The sequence below is a fragment of the Mastigoproctus giganteus genome, chromosome 6 (assembly GCF_048544385.1).
Source record: "Mastigoproctus giganteus isolate SK-2022 chromosome 6, ASM4854438v1, whole genome shotgun sequence".
Lineage (NCBI taxonomy): Eukaryota > Metazoa > Arthropoda > Arachnida > Uropygi > Thelyphonidae > Mastigoproctus > Mastigoproctus giganteus.
Genome location: NC_143580.1, coordinates 118686663 through 118706484, shown reverse-complemented (window position 1 = coordinate 118706484; position 19822 = coordinate 118686663). Strand labels below are relative to the sequence as shown.

The 19822-nt window shown below is 37.7% G+C and overlaps 1 protein-coding gene across 1 annotated transcript in view; it reads right to left on the bottom strand.

Moving 5' to 3' along the window:
* The window catches only part of LOC150084533 (SID1 transmembrane family member 1-like), a 254140-nt gene that overhangs the window by 228469 nt on the left and 5849 nt on the right, over positions 1 to 19822 (bottom strand). Inside the window, exon 2 of the mRNA XM_090376277.1 lies at positions 18233 to 18351. Coding sequence (XP_090232403.1) covers positions 18233 to 18351 — 119 coding nt within the window. The remainder of the gene's footprint in view (positions 1 to 18232; positions 18352 to 19822) is intronic.

The following is a 19822-nucleotide window of genomic DNA, read 5'->3' as shown; positions in this document are numbered from 1 at the left end:
GGAGGAACCAATGATGTTACCAACAGCAAATTTCTAAATGGGAAGCATTCAGGGATGTAATCAAAGAAGCTACTAGGCTCTTCATGCCAGACCTGTTATCTTAATGACCGTTCAAGGCTTAGACCTAAATGGATGTCAAATGAACTACTGAGACATGTGACAGAGAAGAAAAGTGCATGGAATGCACATAAATTATCAGGTGATACAGAAGCCTATGGTAGATATAAAGTACAGCAGAATGAAATCAAGTCACAGAAGAGGTTCAGCATGCTAGGGCAGAATATGAGAAGTCTTTGGAAAAGAATGCAAAGAAAAAAAGCAGACTTCTATGCTTATATTAACAGTAGAAGGAAGGGGTTGAATCATATTGAGCCACTTGATGTCTATGGGTTAACTGTTGATGACCCAAGCTCATGTTCTAAACAAAGTGAATAGGTATTTTGTACCTACATTCATACGAGGTATTCTTTAAGAAAGGGGATGCAAGACGTTTATCAAACTAACGAGGAGCTAAATGACTTTATGATAACAGAAAGGAAAGTGGAAGATAAATTATTGAGGATGGACATAAAAAACGCACTTGAGGTGAATGGAATCTATCCAATTAAATTAAGGGAGAAAGCAAAGGAGGTACGCAAACAATTAGCCATAATTATGAGAGCATCCTTGGATTCTGGGTTCTGAAATCAACCTTCACAACAAGTTGCCATGATACTATTATTATTATTATTAGCAGCCATATGGTGCAAGGAAGCCTGAGGCTTAGGCTGCACCAGCCAAATTTTCCGCGTTATCCTGAGAGAGAGAGAGAGAGAGAGAAAAATCAGAAATAGAAGGGCACCACCAAGAAAGCAAGAAAGAAAAAATGATATCCAGCTCAGGACCCTGGGTTTTCCAAGCCCATACTCACCAGATGTGAGCTACAGCAATACTTCTCAAGAATTGCAATCCCCAATTCATAAAGGGGGATCAAAATGTAATTAACCTAACTGCCCTCTTCTGAATGGAATCAAGAAGCCTGAGAGAGGTTTTGGGGAGCACCACCCCAGATGTGGGAACAATATCCCATGGCAGGGCGGATTTGCGATTTATACAGACTGAGCAGCTGTTTGGAAGAAAAGTAACGCCGAGAGCGAAAGAGTAAACCAAGTTTTTTAGATGCAGAGGAAGCAATATTTGTAATGTTATTTGTAATGTAATGCACTAATGATATTAAGAGTAGGAGACCGGCGGATTTACTTAACACGTACAGGTCACTGTTGAAAAAAACGCGTGAATTAGGGTTGAATTTGAAAGTGTCTGCAATTCTGCCCAGACACGATAGGAGGGAGTATATGATGAGAGCCGTGTCGATCAATTCGGCCCTGGAAAAATTGTGCAAGGCTCAAGGGGTAGAATTTTTTTCAGCCTGGTCTGTACTTGTTAACAGGAGAGACTGCTTCTAGACGGATGCGATACACTTAAATAGATAGGGTGCAAGAATGTTTGCTGATGCTATCGAGGCAGTGTTAGGTGGGTCGGAAAACTGCTAGATTGGGGGGATACAAGGACTAATAGATTAACAGTAGCCACTGGCAGAGGTGAAAGTGATTCTTGCACTGCTTCTATTGGAATGAGCAGCAGCTGGGAAAATAAGATGCAGGATATTTCAGAGACTGCTGGGAGTCATTGGAGTACAAGTAAACACATGGGTTGTGTTAGGGTAGCTAAGAAAAAGAACAGGTGCATGTATACTTGCGTGTACACCAATGCTAGGAGTTTGGTAAATAAATTTCATGAATTTGAGGTATTGCTCAAAGCATCAAAAGCGGATATTGTTGGGATATCAGAGACGTGATGTCACACAGATATAAGTAATGCAGAACTTGAATTTGCAGAGTACAACGTCTACAGAAAGGATAGACAGGATAGGAAGGGAGGAGGGATTATGCTATTAGTTAAGAAACACATAAAATCCAAGGAAGAGAAGCCATTCGACATCGCTGGACAGTGCAGTTTCGAGTCAGTTTGGTGTGACATAAGCATTGGGAGATCAAAATTGAGAGTAGGAGAGTGCTATAGGCCTAATGACTCAGATGAGTATAATAAGAAACTGTACAGGGAAATAGAGTGGGCCAGTAAATCAGAGAGTCTTATAATGGGGGATTTTAATTTCCCAGATATTGACTGGAATTTGGGGGCTAGTCACTCACACACTAGCAAGGCTTTTGTGGATTTATTGGATGATTGTTTTCTACATCAGCATGTTCGGGAGGCAACTAGAGGGAGTAATACTCTTGATTTGATTATCAGTAGTAATTCTTGATGCAGAAAGAATCTGCAGATAAATGAACCACTAGGAGGCAGTGATCACAGGGTGCTGAAGTGGGATTTACTCAAAGAGGTAACTACCATTAGGGGTAAAGGGAAGGGTTATTGCTTTCGTAAAGGTGACTACGATGGACTGAGACAGTATTTAAATTCTATACAGTGGGACCAACTGATGATGTTACCAACAGCAAATTCAAAATGGGAAGCATTCAAAGAACTTATCTTGGAAGCTACCAGGCTTTACATACCAACTAAGAAATACTGTTCAAGGTTTAGGCCTAAATGGATGTCAGATGAACTAATGAGACATATGGCAGAAAAGAAAAATGCATGGGATACATACAAATTAACATGTGACACAGAAGCCTATGATAGATACAAGTTGATCTGTAACCAAGTTACAAAGGAGGTTAGGCAGGCGAAGGCAGATTACGAGATATCTTTGGCAAGGGATGGAAAGAAAAACAGCAAAGAGTTCTTTACTTATGTAAATTCTAGAAGGAAGGGAATGAATCAGATTGGTCCACTTGATATCGATGGGTCAACTGTTGATGATCCTGCTCTGGTAGCTAACAAACTAAATGAATATTTTGCATCGACATTCACACATGAGAAGTTATTCAGCGAGGGGAATGCCAGAGGTATATTCAACTCTGGCAGTAAGCTAGAGAAGCTAGTAATCTCTGAGAGTAAAGTGGAGGAGAAATTGTTGAAGATAAAAACAACAAAGGCACCTGGGGTGGATGGGATCTATCCAGTTATATTAAAGGAGGCAGAAAAGGAAGTAAGCAAACCCTTAGCCATAATTATGATAGCTTCCTAGGACTCAGGGCAGGTACCCATGGACTGGAGATGTGCAAATGTGACCCCAATTCACAAAGAAGGATCAAAGGCTGACACAAGTAAGTATAGACCTGTGAGTTTAACTTCTGTCCGGGAAAATTAATGGAGGCACTGGTTAAAGAAGCACTGCAGGATCATCTAGACAAGACTTCAGTTATAGCTCGGCACAGCATGGTTTTGTTAAGGGGAAGTCTTGCCTGACCAATTTGATTGATTACTATGATGCAGTCACAAAAGAACTGGATGCAGGGAATAAATTTGATATTATATACTTGGATCTTAGAAAGGCTTTTGATACTGTTGCACATGGAGGACTGCTGAACCAATTGGAGCAGTGTGGCATTGGAGGCAAATTGCTGCTATGGATAAAGGGGTGGTTGAGGGGGAGAAGACAGAGTGGTAATCAATGGACACTGTTCATCGTGGACTAATGTTATTAGTGGAGTCCCTCAGGGTTCAGTATTGGGTCCATTATTGTTTTCTGTATTTATAAATGATATTGATGATGGTATATCAAGCTTAATGTCCAAGTTTGCAGACAATACAAAGGTTGCTGCTGCAACAGGAGCTCGAAAGGTTGAGCAGATGGGCTGAGAGGTTGCAAATGAAGTTTAACATTGACAAATGTAAAGTACTACATATGGGAAACAGCAACCCCAGAGCAATGTATCAAATCTGTGGTATTACACTGACAGTGGTAGAGAATGAAAAGGACCTGGGGGTGGTTGTGCAGGCAGATATGAAGTTCTCTGAGCAGTGCAGATGGGCGGAGAGTAGCTCATGGTGTATTGTCAATGATATATAGGAATTTTTTAGCAGGGGTAAGGAGGTGATTATTCCCTTGTATAAGGCAATGGTCAGACCACACCTAGAGTACAGTATATAGGCCTGGAGGCCTCATTTCAAGAAGGATGTAGAGCTGCTGGAACGAGTACAGCAGCTTTGTTCCATTCACTAAAGAGTAGTGAATGGAACAAAGGGGTGCTCTTACGAAGAAAGCTTAAGTTTTGGAAATTACAGTGTCTGGAGATTAGGCACCAGCGAGGTGATCTGATAGAGGTGTATAAAGCCTTGAATGGTTTGAGCATGCTCAATGCTGATAGGATTTGCCCTCCTGCTCAGAATAATCACCTGAGAGGGCATAAATTCAAATTGAGGAAAGACAGATGTAGGATAGACATGTGGAAATTTTCCTTTAGAAAGCGGGTGGTTGGTTGTTGGAACAGTCTTCCATCCCTTGTCGTGGAAGTTGATAGCCTAAATAAGTTTAAGGCTCAGCTGGACAGGTATTTCGAACGAACAGAGGGGTGAAGTGAAAGTGGTTATTTATTTATTTATTATATATTTTTTTTTTTTTTTTTTTTGGCTGATGCTGCATAAGCTTGCTTTCTTGCATCATATGCCTCTACTAATGCTAATGTGCTTGTGCCAAGAGAGATTACAAGTCAGGGTAATCCCCAAAAGAGATATATCATTTTGCCTAGAAATCGGAGTGTCACTAAAGATAAGCGTAGGAGCAGAAAAATCCTTTTTGTGAGATATAAGACAAGACTGAGTTTTAGAAGGGTTGAAATCAACTAAGTTGTCTTTGCCCCACTGGAGAATTACCTGAAGATCGGCATTAAAGGAATTGGTAGCAGATTTTCGAGAAGTTGAAGCTGAATTGAGCAGGACAAGGTTTCTTAAAATGGAAAGTGGAATGCAATGTGCTATCATCGGCAAAACTATGGATAGGATTTCCAGTCAATGGAAGAAGGTCATTAATATACTAAAGGAAAAGAGTGGTAGAAAGAACTGAACCTTGGGGGACACCGGCATTAGTGGAGAAGTTAGAAGACAGATAGCCATCTACCATCACCCTCAGTGAGCGATCAGAGAGAAAACTGGATAACCAATTACTAAAAACAGTTGGCAAACCATAAGATGGAAGCTTGTTTAGAAGACCTTTAGGCCAAACACGATCAAAAGCGTTTGAGATGTCAAGAGCAACTACTTGTGTTTCACCGAACCTTTCCATTGAATTAGTCTATAAACGGGTAACATAAGCCAGAACATCACCAGTGGATCGACACTGACGGAATCCATACTGGCGATCATTGATCAGACGGAAGGTTTCTAGGTAGTTTAAGAGTTGGCGGTTAATTGATTTCTCCATTACTTTAGAAAGAGTAGAAGTAATTGCAATGGGACGATAATTGGATGGGAGGGATTTGTCACCATTTTTAGGAACTGGAAGGATATGAGAAAATTTCCAAGCAGAAGGGAAAACACCTTTGGAATAAGGAAGTGAAAAAAGGCAGCAAAGAATAGGAGTAAGTTCAGGAGCACAGGTTTTGAGAACAAGTGGAGAAATACCATCAGGACCTAAAGCTTTCTAAGCATCAAGATTCTCCGAAATCCTTCTGATATCCTTTTTACAGATGACCACGGGAGGCATTGAATGGAGCGTGTTGGGAATGGTGGGAGGTGTTTTACCAAGATCATTAATACATGAGCTGGAAGAAAAATGGGATGCTAGCTGGTCAGCTTTATCCTTAGCTGAAGTAAAAACAGAACCATCTGGTTTGGACAGAGGTGGGAGTCAAGCTGGACAAAAGTTGCAGCCAATAGCTTTGGCAAGAGACCAGAATGCTCAGCTACCATTACGGCAAGAAGTAAGTTTTCTACTCTTAGCCTGTTCAAACTAGTTTGGACTGATTAATAACTGCTTTACAATTGTTGTGAGCTTTGGTGTAGCAGAAAATGAAACTGAAGAATTAGAAACAAGCCAATTACGACATGCAACATTCTTCTCTTGAACAGCCTTAGCACATTTATTGGAAAACCAAGGTTTAGATAAAGGACGAGATTTTAAAGTGGAGTGTGGGATAAAGGATTCCATTCCTGCAAGAATAATTTCACTGACACGATCTGAGCAAACGTTGACATCAGAAGATTTGAAACAGTAATCCGACCAAGGAAAAGAAGTCTTGCAGGTCATCCCATTTTGCATTCTTGTAATGCCAAACAACACGAGGTTGGGAATAGCCATGAGATAAAGGTTCCATTGGAGAAGAGACAATCACCAAGTTGTCATCTGAAGTGCCTAAAGTACCTCTCACTTCGACCGTGTACTTAGAAGGGTTGTTTGTGAGAAAAAAGTAAAGCGTAATGGCTGTATGATTAGGATTGTCCGGTATTCTTGTAGGTAAATGAACTATCTGTGCTAGGTCATTAGTAATTGCAAAAGCCTCAGCATCTCGACCAGCTGGGTCGGTGTGACTAGAAGACGGAAGCCAGCTGGAGTTGTGAACATTAAAATCACCAAGGAAAATTACCTCACTGTTACGAAAGCTGGACTGGAGAAAGTCAAATTGCAAAGAGAGGAAGTCAAAGTGCTCCAAGTGATTAATGGAGTTGGGAGAACAGTAGAGACAACAGATGAATTTGACACAATGAGGTAGAGAGATTTTAAGCCAGAGAATATCAAAGAGAGGAGATTCCAAATTGCCAAGTCTCTGACAGGGAATATCAGAACAGACATATGCACAAGTACCACCTTTGAGGTGAAAGGAATCATACAGCAAATAATTTGGGCATCTGAGATGAGCAGTAGTTGAATCCACTGATAACTGAGATTCTGTCAGAAAAAGTACATGGGGTTTGGCAGACTGAAAGTGGAAATGGACATCGTTGAGATTAGAATTGAGACCATGTATATTTGTGAAATGAATTAGGAAGTGCTTGGGAGGTTTAGATCTTTTCGCAGATAAGCTTGCTCTATTAGTTTCACAATTCGTGGTGTATTCAATAATAAGAAAAAGTGGGTGGGACATCCTGTATGAAGTAATGAAATTTTTGGATATGGCGTACACGTAGTAAGAATATACCCAGATCCTTAACATAACGTGGCCTCGACAACGCTCCCCGCATACACACTACTCGGACTACCTCCAGTCACTATCTGGCAGAGTAGAGGTAGCAAGATTATACACTAGCTGATCCAGAAGCCTCCTAGAGAGTTACCAATAGGTTCGTTCCGGTGTAATAACTAGTTGCCGGCCTGTGAACGCCATTATGATGAACACCGATGTTCATCATAACCTCAAAAGTCATCAATCATACTGCATGATGGAAGAGATAGGGAAGGGTTGACCGGAACTTAGCTCTAGAGACTAAACATGGGTTCCACCACTTCAAGCCTCCAATAAGCAAAGTGGTGGTATTGCACCGGTTGATGAGAGTCATCTACCACCTAGTACTGCCTGGTATCATAGAGGGGCGGCGTTCCTCCATGTGGTGTGGGCACCACACCTTGACCCCTGCTTACGTTGGTTCATACCTGGGTGGTCACCCTCCTTGTACTTGTGTATAGAGGTTATACCCAGGATTACTAACAATCCCACCATCGTGAAGGTGCAAGCAGAGGATCTGGCTGTCACAGACCGTCCGGACTTCATCGAAATTGGGTGCACTTGACTTGAGTGTCACCCCTAATATCAGTTCCATCAGTGTTTCAGACTCCCAGGTAGCAAGTACAGCTTGTCTGGCATATCTGAGAGAATGTCTGTGACAACCTCAAGGCCCTAGCAACATAGTGATCTAATATGCAATTCGTATGCGATTTAGCCAGGAGTACATGGGTTGAAAGAGAGGAGAAAGCGAACTGATATCATAACTAAACTCACTCACTTGTATAATTTTTTTTTATAATTATTAGTATTTCGAAATATTATTAAAATATGTGACCATAGATTTGTAGTTTAAAAAAAAGTAACTTTAAAACGAGAAGCAAAGTATTTCTAGTAGGCCAACTGTGGTTGATGAAAATGAACACAATATTGTCACACTTCAAAGTGAGAATGAACAATTGCAGCCTTTTGTTCCCCAAAAATCCAAAGTGAGAAAACGGGAACCAACTAACACAAGACCAAAACGAAAATATGATGAAAGTTATTTGAATTTCAGCTTTACATGTGTTGGAAATAATGATGTTCCTGATAATCAAATAGACTTGTATTACAAACATTATATGTAATAAAATATTACAAACAGTTCTTTGGCTTCCGCTAAACTTGTGTTTCGTAAGTGTTCCGCGAATACGTTGTGAGATGAAAAGCGTTCTGCGACTAAAAAGTTTGGGAAATGCTGTTCTGGTATAAAAAAGGTTTTGTCAAAAGCACTTTGAGAACAGAAACGTATGAAAATATGCTACCTACTTTTCCTCTCTCGCCTGATCCTGTTCTTGCAAGAGGGGGAACATGGTTACAAGTGGCATCATATTATGCTAAAAATTTTTATTCCATAAAAGAATTTGTTGATTCCTTGGATAGTACACATTCAGTGATTATTGGTAGGGCTAAAACAATGCTTTCTGATTCTTTGGATAGAAAACATTTATTGTTCATCCAGACCCATTTCAGCTGGTTACTTAGTTGTATAACCAAACTTTGAAACCTGGGGATTTTCTTTGAGCAGCATAATTGGAGAGATGGAAAAAGCTGAATTTCAAATTTCAACCATGCTTGGAGGTATAGGAGAAGAAATTACAATAATGTTTTAGAAAAGAACTGCACACTTTAAGGAAAATAGATGAATTTGTAATTGGGAAAGGAAATGAATTTCCATTTCAAGTAGAGGCTTCAATGGCTCACATTTTTAAATACAGCCCAGTCACTTCCATAGAAATATAAGGGCATCCTCTGTATATAAAATGATCTTGGATGATAAATGCCACAAATTTACAATGGATCACTTTGAGAAATATATTATTGCAATTGTAACAAAAATTATTCCAGGTGTGAGTTTGAAAGAGAGAACTTTTAAAAAAAAGATGTTAAAATTTTTCATAAACTGTTTTATTACATTAACATGTTGAATACAAAGAAATAGTAGTTCAATTAATTGTAACAAACAAGCAATAAATGAAAAAATTAAAATTGTAGTGCATATTTGACCTGTTTTTTAGTGGATATAATCCGATGTCAACTAAAGACACAAATGAGTTCGGGCCAATTTCATGTTGGGAGGGACTGATAAACCCAAAGCTACTATATTACCTTATTAAAAAAATAAAATAAAAAAATTGCCAGAGAAAATAAAATTAAGAATAATAAGGAAAATTAAGAATAATAGGAAAATAAAATTAAAAATAAGTAACTTTCAATCATATCATTCCTGAAGCAAATTTCTAGCCCCAATGAATCAAATTCCCAATGCTGCATCAACCTCCTCTGCATCAAGTTCCCAATACTGTGTCTACTTCAGTATTGGGAAATGCTTGATTAACCAGAAATCCAAAAAAGTTATAATCTAGCTGACACATGGGTAGATAATAAGGGAAATTTGTTGAAGGGACTGGGATAGATGCAGTCTTTTTTTAAATTACTGGTAAGGCAAGCATAGATGTCAAATTATAATTTATATTACTAATTTCTCCTATTTCTGTTTTTTGAAAATTACATTTATTAACCAGAGTCAAACCTACCCTTTCTCCATTATTTTTAAGTATTTGCCCATTTGTAATTTCATCAATTGTGAGAATTTGTCAGCTCCTAACTCCAGTGACTGATGAGTGATACCTACAGTTAATAAAAAGTTTAGAGCCCCTAAAAACATTATCCAACACCAGCCCTTCCCTTGTAACTACCACTCTATTTTTAATTCTATACAGTAGAACCAACTTATGATGTTACCATTAGCAAAAATTCAAGGCAGCAATATTGGAAGTTACAAGGGATTTTGTTCCAACTAAGAAATACTCTTCAAGGTTTAGGCCTAAATGGAGGTCAGATGAACTAATGAGACTCGCGACAGACAAGAAAAATGCATGGGATACATATAAATTATCAAGAGACACGGAAGACTATGGTAGATACAAGCTAGTCTGTAATCAAGTCACAAAGGAGGTTAGAAAAGTAAAGGAAGATTACGAGAAATCTTTGGCAAAAGATGCAAAGACTTCTTTACTTGTGTAAACTCTAGATGGAAGGGGATGAATCAGATTGGTCCACCTGATATTGATGTTCGACTGTTGATTCTTCTAAGGTAGGTGACAAGCTGAATGAGTATTTTGCATCTACATTCACAGATGAAAAGAGTTATTTAGGGAGATGAATCCCAGAAGTATATCAAACTCTAACAGAAAGCTAAAGGAGTTTGTAATAACTGAGAGTAAGGTGGAGGAGAAATTGTTGAAGATAAACAAACATAAGAAATGCACCTAAGATTAATGGGATCTAACTAGTTATATTAAAGGGGACAGCAAAGGAAGTAAGCAAACCTTTAGCCACGACTATGACAGCATCTCTAGATTCAGGGAAGGTCCTCATGGACTGGAAAATGTATCACCAATTCACAAAGGGGATCAAAGGGTGACACAAGTAATTAACAGACCTGTTAGTTTAATTTCTGTTGTGGGAAAATAATGGATTCACTGGCATGCTATCTGAGCAGTTATACCTGAGACATAGCATGGGTTAATTAAGAGGAAATCTTGCCTGACCAATTTGATTTGATACTATGATGTGGTCACAAAGGAACTAGATGAAAAATATAATTTTGATATCATATATTTGGTTTTCAGGAAAAATTTGATACTACTGCACATAAAAGACTGTTGTACAAATTGGAGCAGTATGGCATTAAGGGAAAGTTGTTTCTAAGGATAAAACGATGGTTGAGGGCAAGAATACAGGGAGTGCTAATCAATGGACACAGCTCTTCGTGGACTAATGTTATTAGTTGAGTCCCCCATGATTCAGTGTTGGGATCATTGTTGTTTTAGCATTAGAATTAATTGAGGCATATGATTCAAGAAAGCAAGCTTATACAGCATCATCCAAAAAAAAAAAAAAAAAAAACCTCTTCCCATTTCACCCATCCAATCACACCAAATGTTTGTCTAGTTCAGCCTTAAATTTATTTAAGCTATCAACTTCCACAGCAACAGATGGAAGTTGTTTCAGCAATCAACTACCCACTGGCTAAAGGCAAAAACTTCCACACATTTATTCTACAACTGTCTTTCCTCGATTTGAATCTATGCCTCCTCAGGGTCTTAAGCTGAGCAAGCAGAAGTATCCTGTCAGCATTGAGCTTGCTCAAACCATTCAAGGCCTTATACACCTCAATCAGATCACCTCGCAAGTGCCTAGTCTCCAGATGTTGCAACTTGCAGAATTTAAGCCTTTCTTCATAAGCCCCTTTGTTCTCCTCACCAATCTTGTTGCCCTTTTCTGTACTCGTTCTAGCAACTCTACATTCTTTCTAAAATTAGGCCTCCAGACCTTTTTATAAAAAAGGTTTTGTCAAAAGCACTTTGAGAACAGAAACGTATGAAAATATGCTACCTACTTTTCCTCTCTCGCCTGATCCTGTTCTTGCAAGAGGGGGAACATGGTTACAAGTGGCATCATTTTATGCTAAAAATTTTTATTCCATAAAAGAATTTGTTGATTCCTTGGATAGTACACATTCAGTGATTATTGGTAGGGCTAAAACAATGCTTTCTGATTCTTTGGATAGAAAACATTTATTGTTCATCCAGACGTTTAAAAAAACCATTTAAAAATTTAATTTATGTGTGAATTAATGGATATTTATTTGTTTAGTCGTTTTTTAGATTTTTCCGAAAATTGTTTTTCAATTCTCATGGTGGCATGTGATGTTGGTTGATTTTTTGGAGGTTGGTGGCTGCCGTCTTTCCGTAATTCTTTCCGATTCCCTTAATGTGATATGAGAGTTGAAGGCATGATTATTTTAATTAATAGCTCTTTTAATTTGATTTATTTATGACTATGCATGGGGGGGGTAAGTTCATATTATAATCATTAGCGATTGAGTGTTGAGAGATTAACAGTCCTACTAAAAAGGTAGTTTCTCCTATAATTTAAGTTTTGTTCGTTATGTGTATCTTGCATTCCTTAGCTTTTATGATAGTTATCGTATAAGTTAGCAGCCATTTTAAAGCATTAAACCCATGTACTGTGATGTTGGTTGATTTTTTGGAGGTTGGTGGCTGCCGTCTTTCCGTAATTCTTTCCGATTCCCTTAATGTGATATGAGAGTTGAAGGCATGATTATTTTAATTAATAGCTCTTTTAATTTGATTTATTTATGACTATGCATGGGGGGGTAAGTTCATATTATAATCATTAGCGATTGAGTGTTGAGAGATTAACAGTCCTACTAAAAAGGTAGGTTTCTCCTATAATTTAAGTTTTGTTCGTTATGTGTATCTTGCATTCCTTAGCTTTTATGATAGTTATCGTATAAGTTAGCAGCCATTTTAAAGCATTAAACCCATGTACTAAACACCGAATGGTGTATACAATACATTTTATTATAATGTATGTATGCATTATGGTTTACCATATACTATACGTAATGTAAAATAAAATAATAAAAATAATTTGGAAAATTAAATGCACTAGGCATAATCCTTATGGGTTTTGATAATTAACTATATAATATCGGTGTAAATACACCATAGTTAACCCATAGATTGGAGCTACGATTGTAGCATAGAAGGCATCGTTTTAATTGTATCTCATAATGTGGTTGCCTTCACAACAAGATAGCTACTATTGAATTACTTCAAATAAATAGCGCTTCTCTAGTAGAGAAGACTACTGTTATTTATTTTCAGCGTACTACCACCCAGACGATCGTTTCGAAGCTTTTTGGCTTCGTCATCAGTGGGCGGGTAGGTAATACACCACACCCTTCTGGCATCTCTCATAATGTGGAGATAACTTCGCAACTGAGATGGCTTGTTGTATTACCTACCCGCCCACTGATGACGAAGCCAAAAAGCTTCGAAACGATGGTCTGGGTGGTGGTACGCTGAAAATAAAGAACAGTAGTCTTCTCTACTAGAGAAGCATTATTTATTTGAAGTAATTCAACAGTAGCTATCTTGTTGTGAAGGCAACCACATTATGAGATACAATTAAAACGATGCCTTCTACGCTACAATCGTAGCTCAAATCTATGGGTTAACTATGGTGTATTTACACCGATATTATATAATAAAAATAATAAAAGAACAAGATATTGTACTTGTTAATTTTAATTAAAAACAGAGTTACAAAATAGAAATAAAGAAAATGAGTACTAACATAATATATGTACTGTACATACATATGTATTCAACTTTTCCTCGTTGATATCTTCATCAGAGTTCAATATTTTCCACAAGTGACACTAGGTGCAGATGAGGTAGATGGAAGGGCATCTGATAATGAAGAAACAGCTGGGTTTTCCACTTTTTAAAAATGTTTTCATAGAAGACTGCATAGTTTTCTTCAAAAATCTCATTGTAGCATGCTAGACAGTCATAAATGCCTCTTTTCATTTTTGCAATTCTTCATATTTGCATAGTCTTCTTCAAAGATTGCCAACCCCTCAGAAATTGATTTAAAAGTGTTTAAACATTCTATGCAGCGTGGCATGTAAACCAATGTTTTTTTTTACTGGTTAGATTAATTTTATTAACCAAGAACAGTTCAGTAAAATTATTGAAATAAATAAATTTTTTAAAAGTTTATTTATTTAAATCTTACAATTATGTTCACTATACGTTTGGCATTTCGTTTTATAAGGAACTCTATCTTTAAGAAATTTTGAATGAATTATGACTTCGTTATAGCAAATGTTCGTAAATTGAACATTCGTAAACCAAGTTGCCTGTACGCTTACAGAAAGTTCTTATATAATCATCAGTTTTAACTTTAGCACATTTCTTTCATAAAGTCAATGCTGTGTAAGTGTGAACAATTAAATTAAACATACAGTGAAGTAAATTCAGATCAAAAGCTTTATTATAAATTACACAGACAAAATTATAAGGGTAGTTCAACATGCCAAAACAGACAAAAAAAAAAAAAAAAAGAAAAAAATGTCCTATTCTGAGTTAGACAAGTTGTTTGAATTTTAGAAAATTATTATAGACTTTGAATGGTAAAAAATAAAAAAATAATAAACAAGAATAAGCAGACAATCGCTTATTCTCGTTTCATACTAGATAAAATTTGTCATTCACACCAAGTAAAAATTGAGGTGTTTAAGTTATTTATTGTTATTGTTATTTGGTTTTTAGGAGCATTAGCAACTAAGGCCATATTGCTCCGGGATATGCGGTGGTCATTCCCTGAAGGACCTTTCCGCATCCTCCGTATTTGGTGGTGACGGGCTCGAACCCCGGTCTAATCAAGAAGCGTGTGCTATGCACTGCTGCTCCTTCCCACCTGGCTACAGAGGCGCCTGAGGTGTTTAAGGATTACTGGCTTAGGCAAAGTCAATGCTGATCAGAATCTTTCTTAGAGTGTGAACACGAGAGGGCATAAATTCAAATTAAGGATGGATGATTGCAGAATAGATGTGCGGAAGTTTGCCTTCAGCCAATGGGTGACTGATTACTGGAACAAGCTTCCATTCATTGTTGTGGAATTAGATAGTTTTAATAAATTTAAGGAAGAATTAAACACAATTGGAGGGCATAGATACGTGAAATTGGATTTTTCCCCCCCCTTTTCTGGATGATGCTGTATAAGCTTGCTTTCTTGCATCATTTGCCACTATAAACATTAATACTAAAAGTTCTTGTTTATACACCAGCACAGTCACCAGATGCAGATTGAATGAGTTTACAATTAATTATTCTGATAATGAATACTATCATTATTAATATTTAGCAGTCAAGTGAGCTTGAACCACAGTTCACTCAAATGTATATATATAATTAAACTCTTAATTATAAATTATAGGGCAACACAGAAACGTATAGTAGATATAAAGTATTCTGTAACCAAGTCACAAAGGAGATTAGGCAAACAGGCAGATTAGGAGAAATCTTTGATGAAGAATGCAAAGACCTCTTTACTTATGTAAACACTAAAAGGGACGGGATGACTCAGACTGGTCCACTTGATATCAATGGTTTGACTGCAGATGATCCTGCTCAGTTCGCTGACAAACTGAACGAGTATTTTGTATCTACATTCATTGATGAGGAATTCTTTAGGGAAGGGATGCTAGAAGTTTATCAAACTCTAAGAGGGAGCTATATGATTTTGTAATAACTGGAAGAGAAATTGTTGAAGTTAAACATAAAAATGGCACCTGAGGTGGATGGAATTAATCCAATTATATTAAGAGGGGCAGTAAAGGAAGTAAGAAAACCCTCAACGATAATTATGAGAGCATCCTGAATTCGGTGGAGGTAACAACAGACTAGAGACGTGCAAATGTATCCCCAATTCATAAAGAGGGATCAAAAGGCGACGCGAATAATTATAGATCTATTAGTTTAACTTCCATTCCAGAGAAAGTAATGGAGTCACTGGTAAAAGAAGTAATGCAGGATCATTTAGATGAGGCCACAATTATACTTCTAGGGGCATTCCTAGGGCGTGTGGTGCCCGGGTGCCAATTGAAAGTTGGTGGCCCCCTTTAAAATTTTCTTTATATGTGTATATCATCATTCTTTTTCTTGGCTATTCCTCTCTCTCTCTCTCTCTCTCTCTCTCTCTCTCTCTCTCTCTCTCTCTCTCGGTAATTCAGAAATATTTTTTTTTGGCTGGTGCAGCATAAGCCTCAGGCTTCCTTGCACCATACGGCTAATAATGATAATAATGTAAGTTTCAGGCACAACTTGAACATTGGCGCCCAGGTGCAGTGCACTCCTTGCACCCTCAGGAAGGCCTGTCCCTGTATACTTCAGACACAGCATGAGTTTAAGGGGAAATCTTGTCTAACCAATTTCAGTGGATACTTTGTGATGTGGTCACAAAGGCTGTTTCGATTGATTTTTTGTGGTGCAAAAACAGCAAGGTTATATAATGCGCCTTGGTCACAAAGGAACTCGATGCAAAAAATAATTCTGATATCATATACTTGGACTTCACGAAAGCTTTTCATACCATTGCATATAAAAGACTGCTTCACAAATTGGAGCAGTGTGGCACTAAGGACAAGTTGCTGCTATAGTTAAAGGGTTGGTTGAGTGGGAGAAACAGAGAGTGGTAATTAATGGACATTGCTCTTCATGGCTCCAATAATATTATTAGTCTAGTCCCCCAGCGTTTGGTGCTAGGCCCATTGTTGTTTTCTGTATTTATCAATGATATTGATGAAGGTATATATATCAGGCCTAATATTCAAGTTTTCAGACAATAAAAAGGTTGGCAGGTGTTAATGACAGTACTCTACTGCAACAGGATCTAGAAAAGATGGGCAGATGAGCTCAGAGGTAGCAACTGTGAAGTATAACAAATGACAAATGAATAGCAGTAATCCCAGAGTAACGTAACAACTGTGGGGTATTAGACTGAGGTTGGTGGAAAATGAAAAAGCCTGGGATTAATTGGCAGTCACATAAGAAATTCTCTAAGCAATGCAGACAAGCTGCCAGGACAGTTCATGAAGTTTTGTCAACAATATACATGATTTTGCTAGCAAGGATTAAGAGGTGATTATCCCATTATTCAAGGCATTGGTCAGGTAAGGAGGTCTCATTTTATGAAGGAAGTAAAGCTGCTGGAATGAGTATAGAGAAGATTGGTGCAGGGGGACAAATAGGTACTCTTACCAAGAAAGGCTTCAGTTCTGCAAATTGTAATGTCTCAAGACTAGGCACCTGCAACATAATCTGATTGAGGTGTTTAAGGCGTTATATGGATTGAGCAAGCTCAATGATGATGGTATTCTTCCTCTTGTTCAGACCATATAAGAGGGTACAAATTCAAACTGAGGAAGAACGGTTGCAAAATAGATGTGAGGAAGTTTGCCTTTAGCCAGTGGGGGCAGCTGACTGCTGGAACAAACTTACATCTGTTGTTTTGGAAGTTGAAAGCTTAAATAAATTCAAGTAAGAACTAGACAAACTACTAGAGGGAAGGAATAGGTGAAATAGGAGGTATCTTTTTTTCAAGGCCTCCGTAGCCGAGTGGTCAGGAGCGGACAAACTACTACTAGAGGGAAGGAATAGGTGAAATAGGAGGTATCTTTTTTTCAAGGCCTCCGTAGCCGAGTGGTCAGGAGCGGAAGTGCAGTGGCACACGCTCTTTAAGTAGACCGGGGCTCAAGCCCCTGACTGCTAAATACGGTCGATCTGCCAACCCGCACTGGACTAGCGTGGCAGATTATGGTCCATTTCCCTCAGCATGAATTGTTGAGAAGGCTTCCATCCTGCAGTGGGTTGATAATGGCTGCAATTTACTTTTTTTTTACTTTTTTTCACTGATGCTGTATAAGCTTGCTTTCTTACATCATTTGCCAATGCTAAGTGTCTGCTTATTTCTTATTTATTACTTTTTACCATTCAAAACTTCCCATCCAGTTTTTAAAATTGAAACAGCCACAGCTTTGTAGCATTCAGAATTGGACAAATGTTTATATGAAGTTTTTTTAGTCGTTTCAGTATAGAGAAGAACTACCCATATAATCTTAGATAATCCTTGGGCAACATGGTGCATAGATAAACTGTTATTTGAAGGTAATAATGCACTTAAGGTAATAAACTACGCTGGTTTAATTATGTTTATTTTTGATTTGGAAATATGTACATAATGGAGTGAAATGTTTCGTGGTATTTTTGTATCACTTCTTAAGTAACTGAAAAGACAGTAACTCTTAGTTACTATTATGGAATTCATAAAAAATTCTAGTAGAATTAAATTTCTAAAAATTTTTAGTAACTCAAATTCAGATCTAATTCAAAGAATTTTGTTTTAAAGTTAATTTTATATAAGTAAATAATAATAAGGAAGCACTTAGCAGATGTCTTTCCAGACAGTGATATTACAAAGACAGCTAGTAAGTGCTAGAAACTGCACCCCACAGGTTTAGAGAAGATTTATTTTTCATAAAATAAATCTTCTCTAAATCTTCCCTAAAATAAATCTTCATAAATAAATCTTTCCTAAAAGAATAATAAAAGAGAAAAAAAACTGGGAAAAACTAGTTAATGCTCTATTTTTCATTCCCAGAAAAAGAAAGCTCATTATACAGCAGTCACAAACCAAAAAAAAAAAAAATTTTTAAGATTAAAAATGGTAATATTTTTCAGTTATTACTAATTTTATAAAATAAAGCATACTTGCTCTCCAGAATTTGAGGAATTTGAAATGACATGATACTTCTTTCTTGCCTTATCATAACAAGAAGAGGGTAACTGCGTCCAGCAGTACTACTTATAGTTACTCGTATGGCTGTTGTCTAGGAAAAAAAGTAAATAAATAAATATCCTGAAAAAGGCCTCTGAGGTTGGGAAAATTCATATTTTAGCATTAAATCAGATCACACACCAACCATAAGAGTAAGTATTTACTGTAACTAAAATATTTACATATTAAAATAAAATAAATAAATATTTACAAAAACTGCTATTATATTAAATTAAATTATATACATATAAAACATTAAAACTGTGATAAAATCCTTGAGATAAAATACACTAAAATAAACCGGATTAAAAGCGATAAAAACGATAAAAATCTCTGGAGCTTTCGGAGGCATCCGCCTCCTTCTTCAGCAGTAACAAAACTTCCTGCAGCACGTCCATATATAACAGGCTCACTGTACCTATACACGTGGTGCAGTCGGCGCATGGTCTGAACTGGAAGCGGAAATAGCTCGGGAACGTGTTAAGCAAAACCGTTCATCCGTACTTAGGATGATAGTTTCAAACAGAGGATGCATATGCATACCTCTGTCCCTATTCATAATATTGTGGTCAGATGAACAGATTCGTAGACTCTCGAGCCATTTACGGTTCCAGAACCCATGCGCTCGATCCACAATAACCGCATCCTGTGGGGAAATTTGATGCTGCTTCTCCCAAAAATGCTCGGCCACAGCAGACTTATTGTAATCAGCGGTTTTTATAGCATTTGCATGCTCCCCCAGACGATCCTTGAGCCGTCGTTTTGTCTCGCCCACATAACATTCCCCACAATCCGGGCATTTTATCCTGTATACTACTCCACTACTCAGGTCCTTTGCTATTGGGTCTTTTACCTGGGACAACACTGTGTGCAACCTCCGCCCTGGAAGCTGCACACAGCGTGTTTTATAACCCCGCAAAACTCTAGCGAGATGCTCAGTAACGCCTGGATAGTAAGGAATGTATGCGGTAGCCACAGGAACAAACGGTTCCTGACGGTTAGACTCTATTCCTTTACTAAATCTGTCTCAGAGGTGTTTAAGGCTTTGAATGGATTGGGCTCAATGCTGATGGGAAAAATTCAAGGAAAAACTACACAGTAGACAAACTATTGGAGGGAATGAATAGGTGAAATGGGAATTTTTTTTTTTTTTTTTTTTTTTGCTGATGCTGTATAAGCTTGCTTTCTTGCATCATTTGCCACTACACTTCCTGGCAGCCTTCCTAAAAATTACTGGGTATGTGCCATCAACTCCAGGAGCTTACCTACCTTTATGCTCAACTTTTTCTAATAAACAGTCATCTGTAATTTCAAAATTGCTAATTTCATATGGCTCAGCTTCACTTGCACGTGAGTCTCCACTTCTCAGCATGAAGGGTCTTTCATCATTAAAGACAGATGCAATGCATTTAATTCACAATAAATGCACTAAGGTACAGTTTTCACGTACAAAAAAAATTGACTGGCACATGCAGAACTTATAGATTCTGGATTTACTAAATAACTGGAAAAATACCAGGATA